Source organism: Caenorhabditis briggsae (genome assembly GCF_000004555.2).
Source record: "Caenorhabditis briggsae complete genome, chrI, whole genome shotgun sequence".
Classification (NCBI taxonomy): Eukaryota; Metazoa; Nematoda; class Chromadorea; order Rhabditida; family Rhabditidae; genus Caenorhabditis; species Caenorhabditis briggsae.
Window position 1 is genome coordinate 3,060,600 of NC_013489.2, and position 6,198 is coordinate 3,066,797.

Genomic DNA, 6,198 nt, shown 5'->3' on the forward strand with positions numbered 1-6,198 from the left:
TTCTCTGCGTCTCAACCTTTTTTTCTCAGACAAGGATAATATTTTCTGGAAGTTTTTTATTTTCAAACTTCCCACCTATTTTCATTTCGCAACGATGCTCCGAAATTACAGTCGCCCGTTGTTTAGTGAAATAGTTTTTACCCCCGTTGATTTTAAGGGATAGGAATCGCCAGAAACGAGTAAATAAGTAATTTATCGAAAAGAATGCAATAAACGGACCCAGTAGAGAAGAAGAAATGAAATGAACTAGAATTCAGTAAAAGTATCACAGACACAGGTGCTCTTAAAAAATGAATATATGAAATTTTTCGGGACAAAAGAAATGTGAATAATACAATGAACATAAATAGAAATACAAACATTGGACAGGAAACGATAAAAAATTAATCATCCTCGTCGGAGCTCTCACTCAACGCCAATCCATACTTCTCGGAATCCTTATTGATCCTTGTGTTGCGATTTGAAGATGAAGATCCATAGCTGGTGTTGTAGGATGGCGGTGGTGGTGCCACGTGGCTTTCCTGGTGATAGGAATTTGTTGGTTGTTCAGCTGGCTGCTGCTGCTTCATCTGTTCCATAAGTGCTCGCTCATCATCATCACTAGAATCCACGTTCGACTTGTCATCTGAATCTGAATCAGAATCGCTCTCAGAATCCGAAGTGTCTTGAACAGGCGGCGGCGGTCGTTGTTTCTCTTCTGGAGACGAGGATGATGAGAGATGTTGTGGGTTGGAGGAGGCCGTCGTTCTGAAAAACGTCTGTTTCAAGCTTTACCACGGGGTCGCAACAGGGTACATGCATTCAAATTTTTCTCAGTGCTCTTGAGCGCGCGTTGCGCCGCGCGACGCGGCTGAAATTTGGAATTTTCAATTCAAAAAATGATGATTTGGCACGGTGCCAAGTCCTTGAACTTGAGGTGTGCGACAAAGCGCGTTTTGCGGAGGTTACCGCGGGCAACTCTGTGCTTTATATAAACTATTTATCTACTCACCTCAACCGCTCGATTCCTCTTTTCAACGCCTGCTCGGTGGCCGGATCCAAATCTCGTGTCTTCTTCACATTTATATTACTGGTTATCTTCTCCAACCGAACCATTCCTGTCTTTTTATCGAAAAATAAAAGACACTCTTTGGGCTTTGCGTCCTTCTTTGAGCCCTTATATACAGTCATATTGTCTCCTCCCTCACTTGGCACCGACACGTGCACATCTTGACTATTGCTTCCGAATGCGATGAAGGTATTGTCGACGTTGTTCGAGACGGAACTTGGCTTGAAATCGTCTGAAAATAACTTTTTTAAATACTTTCTCCGTTTTCAATTTTTTCTTCAAATCTCACATCTCAAAGTATGGAACTGCGCCGCTTTCGGATCATTTTTCCTTCCCTTTGTGTCGAATGACCTTCCGAGACTCAAGGAGTAAGTACCGGTTGGAATATCGCTCGATTCTGACATGCGACACTGCAAATATTCAACAAATCTTGATTTTTTTCTATGATTATCCACGGGCAGCAGAAAAAAGCCAAGTTATGTTCTATTCAATGACAAGAAAGGGTCTGCTGCATAATCTCATTAATCAATATAAACGAAAAACTATGAATCTCCCTCAGAATATATCGATTTTCCATCCGTTTCCATAGAAAATAAGCCCGAGAAGTGGGCGGCGCGTCGCAAACGCAAACCGCCGCACGCGTGTTTTGCAACGGTGCGGCGCGGTCGGGTGGTCTCGGATTCTGCCGATTGCCGCCAACTTTCCCTCCTATTTTTGTGATTTGAACGCGATTCATGCGATTTTTTCGGTGAAAAAAATAATCATAGTTTAGAAACACTGAAATTTGACTAATAAACTAAAAAAAGCCAGAAAATTTTCGAGGAAAACTACATAGGAAACTCTAAACCTAGACTGCGAAGAATATCGATTTTTCCGAAAATCGTTCAGAATGTTTCAAATTTTTTAATGAGTTAAGAGTCAACCAATAACCTATTCAAGAATATATCCATCGCTTCTTTCCGACGTTTTTATCCTCACTTTCCAATTTTCTAATTTTTCAGCGATCCATTTTAGTTCCCGACTCATTCACTAGCACCAATTCAAACTTCATCTAGCCATGGACGACCCAGTATTGAAGAACTTCAACTCTGAGCTAGCCACTCTGTTCGATTCTCGGAACTTGAGCAAGAACAAAATCCAAGACATCACGAAGGCAGCGATAAAGGCGCAGAAACATTATAAGCATGTAGTCTATGGATGCGAGAAGCTTATAACAAAGGTTTGTGATAGTTTATCAGTCCTTGTTTTCAATATTTTTTCTTTTTTTCAGTGCAAGCCTGATCAACGGCTCAACGTATTATATGTGATCGATAGCATCGTCCGTGCGGCGAATCATCAACTGAAACACGACATGTTCGGTCCTCGGTTCATGAAGCAATTCGACAAGTTCTTCGAGCCGCTTATGAAGTGCAATTCGAAGGACAAGATGAAATTGGTGCGGACGCTCAACTTGTGGATGGCCAACAAGGTTTTCACCGAGGCACAGATACAGCCATATCGCGACAGGTGCAAATTCGCGGGACTCAGTAAGTTTGAGCTTTGAAGTGTGGGCTCCAAGCGATAAAATGAATCATCCACAACCCTGAAACATTTCAGAGATAGAGTTCGAGGAAGTGGAGCGTATCGTGAAAGGAGCAAATGCCGACATGTCTATTTACTCTGGCACATACAGAAGGAAATCCCGAGGTAACAAGCAAGCTCGTACTCCTCCGATGCCACCTCCTGATGATGGTCTTCTAGGAGCTGGTCCTTCGTTTAAAGGTCCCGACATTCCGACGTTTGTGCTCTCCGAAGAGATAGTGAATGGAACGATTTCGGAACGAGAGATGTTGGAAATGATTCAGAAGTTTGGAATCGATCGGTCTGGAGTGCTCACAAAGGATCGTAATCAGCTTCAAAAGGTTCTTCAAACTTTCATTGCAATTTTGGCACCGAAGATCACTGAAGCCCAGAACGAAAAGAACAAAAAGGATGGAACAAGTATACAGAATGTTTTAACGAGAGATTTTGAGTATTCGGATGACGAAGACGATAAGGAGAAAGAGCCGGAGAAGGAAATCAAGAAGTTGAACCATGACGAGATTCTTGGTTTGGCTAATACCTTGATCACTCAGCCAGCTATTCTCTCTAAAATCACTGAAGTGTTCACAACAACTGCCGTCAACCCATTCGGCCTTCCTCTCATGCCACAAAACACTGTTCCAACGTCGTCAGCGCCCATGAATCTAGGAGCCCCACCACCAAATCTGATGGCTCTCCAGCAATCGTTGCCACCCGGTTTGGCTAACCAACATCTGGGTCTTCAGAATATTCCAGGCTTCAACGCCGCACAGCTTCTAAACCCACAAAACGCACAAGCGGCCCTCATGCTTCAACAGCGCGCCGCACAGCTGCAGGCGCTCCAAGGGCAAGTGGGCACCGCGGGCAACCAACCAAACCTAATGATGCTGGGTAATCCTCTTCTACCGTTTGCCCTTCAAGCCGGCGTCAACCCGTTGCTCACGGAGCTGGCGGCCGCGCAGCAAGCGTTGCTCGCCAACGAGAACATGGAGAGCCCGCAGAAGAATATGAAAATGGCGGAAGCGTCGAATAACAACGAAATGGATAAGGCAAAGAAGGATAAAGAGAAAGAGAAGGAGAATAAGGAGAGGAGGAAAATGGGACTTCCGGCTGTGAAAGCTGGATTTACTATTGGTGAGTCGAATGAGAAATCTGATGAAAGGGGAAAAGGAATTGATGGGAATCAGGCTAATTTTTTTCTGTTTTCAGTTGCCTCTCGTACCTTGCTGCTCAAAAAACTACCTACTAATGTTGTGGAAGCCGATGTGAAGCAAGCTGTAGAATCATGTGGAGAGGCCGTTCGAGTCAAAGTTATCAGCAAGTCAGCGTGTGCATTCGTCACAATGGAGACGAGAAAGAGTGCGAATGAGGTGGTCCAGAAGCTTCGAGAGGTCTCTGTCGCTAAGAAAATGGTCAGAGTTTACTGGGCCAGAAGTCCCGGACAGGAAGATTCTTTCGTCGAACACTGGGATTGCAATCGTGGAGTCTGGGAGCTCCCATACGACAAACTGCCATCTGACCTCAAAACTTTCTGCGAAGGATCGATGCTAGATGTGGAATCTCTCCCAGCCGACAAAAAGACGTTGTACAAGGATAATGGAGAGTCGCTCATCTCGATGCCACCTCCTCCTACCATGCAACCACCCGTTCCACAGCCTCCACCAATGGGCTTCCCGTTCCATCCTCAGTTAGGACAACTTCCAGGGCAACCAAGACCACCTGGACTTCCACCAGGCGTCCCACCAATGTTCCAATTGAACCTCAACGCTCCACCTCCACCAGGAATGCCACAAATTCCTGGATTTCCACCAGCGCCAGGAGTCGGACCACCACACGGTGTGCCACCACCAGGATTTGATCCGAATAAGCCGCCACCAATGTTCCAACAGGGATTCAACGCTCCGCCACCACCATTCGGTCGTGGAGGACCAGTTGGTGCGCCACCTCCAATGCCGCCGCCACCATTCCCACCACGTGCCGGACCACCACCAGGAATGCACGGACCACCACCCGCATTCCGTGGCGGACCACCACCTCCATCTCACTTCGACTCTTCTCGTCGTGGACCACCATTCCGACCGGAAAATGGACGTGGAAGGCTTCCGGATCAACAGGAGATGTGGCGTGAGCATCAACGATCTGTAAGAGACAATGGTAGAGATCATGGACGGGATCGCGACTATGAACATCGTGATCGTGATCGATCTCAAATCGATCGTCGCCGATCGGAAGATGGAGCAAGAAGACGTTCTCGATGGGGAGATGATGATAGGAAGGAGGATGATCGTCACGATGACAGAAGAGATGATAGACGTGACGATAGACGTGATGATAGACGAGATCGGTAAGTTAATCCAGAATTTTAGGTCATTTTATCCTTATAAAGTTACAGACGCAGAACTTCCCGATCACCTGATCGCCGGATACGCCGATCGCCAAGCTACGAAAGAGATAGCAAACGTGAGCCATCTGTCAAGAAGTCGAGCGGTACGTACCGGTGTATCCCTTCTGAGTTAATCCCCTAACTAGTTTCAGCCGAGGAAGCCACCGTCTCCTCAACCACTCTTGATGAACTGAAGGATCCAGTTCAAGAGCCTGAAACCGTGCCAACTGCCGAGAAAGAAGAGCAAGAAGCCGCCCCTGAGCCAGTCAAGCCACCACTACAAATCACTGAAATCGCCTCAATCGCTGATGATCATCAAGACAAAACCGAAGAGGTTCCAATGGATCTCGAATGAATTATCTCAATCTTTAATTTATTTTGTTTTCTATTTTCTAATTTCGCTTTTATCCCCCCTCATCATGTTTGTTTGAAAATCTGAAACTCGTCCCAATGTAAATTCCGATACAATCAAATCTCAAACCGTGTTCTTTCCTCCTCTCCCCCTATTTTCTTTCGTTTCCTTTTAATTTGTATTCTCAGTCTGAAATGTTCAAAATTCCTTCAAATAGGCAATCTCCTGTTTTATCACTAATCTTGACCGTCTCATGTTCATTTAGTCATCGATTCCTCTTCTTTTTTTTGTACTTTTATTCAACAATTTCTAATTTTTTGTATTATTTAATCAACGAACAAAAAAAAATAAACAAAACATAATAGTTTCGTTTCTCTCTAGGAAAACCGCGCGAGCGATGTCGTCAAAGACCTTTCTTATCAGTGCCACAATTAATGGCCTAATAAAAAAGTTTTCTGGCCGGCTCCGGGTTCAAAGTCAACTCTCCTGGCGCCCACTCATCGCTGAGCCATGTTGGATTCATGTGTTCTCGAAGTTTGATGAGTACTTCTTTGAAGTTTTGTTTGATTATATTAGTTATTCGAAAAATGTCTCTTATCAGGAAAACAATGTTTTCTGTCTATTTTCGATTCGACTCATGACTTGGTTGACTTGAAAAATTTGAAAAATAAGAGGATTAATGGTGGGGGGTACGACGAATTCGAACGTTTTCAAAATCGAACAGACCTAAAGTCGAACTGATTCAAATCAGAACAGTGTCTTTCTCGAACAAGTATCAAAACAGAACAAGGACAAAATCGAACTGTTCTAGATCGAACTGTGCACTTTCGAACTGTCCCAAATTGGAACGCTGTT

The 6,198-nt window shown here is 44.7% G+C and overlaps 2 protein-coding genes across 2 annotated transcripts; one reads left to right on the forward strand and one right to left on the reverse strand.

The window, feature by feature from the left end:
- Positions 1-383: 383 nt before the first annotated feature.
- On the reverse strand, positions 384-1,452 carry Cbr-eaf-1 (the record flags this gene model as incomplete). Its single annotated transcript, XM_002638974.1, has 3 exons — positions 384-747; positions 992-1,280; positions 1,338-1,452. The coding sequence occupies 3 exons, from the start codon at positions 1,450-1,452 to the stop codon at positions 384-386; spliced, it is 768 nt and encodes a 255-aa protein (XP_002639020.1).
- A 653-nt stretch (positions 1,453-2,105) lies between these two features.
- On the forward strand, positions 2,106-5,346 carry Cbr-nrd-1 (the record flags this gene model as incomplete). Its single annotated transcript, XM_045242340.1, has 5 exons — positions 2,106-2,267; positions 2,319-2,574; positions 2,645-4,952; positions 5,001-5,095; positions 5,144-5,346. 5 exons carry the CDS (start codon positions 2,106-2,108, stop codon positions 5,344-5,346), a joined length of 3,024 nt encoding a protein of 1,007 aa, XP_045097530.1.
- Between the last annotated feature and the right edge of the window lie 852 nt (positions 5,347-6,198).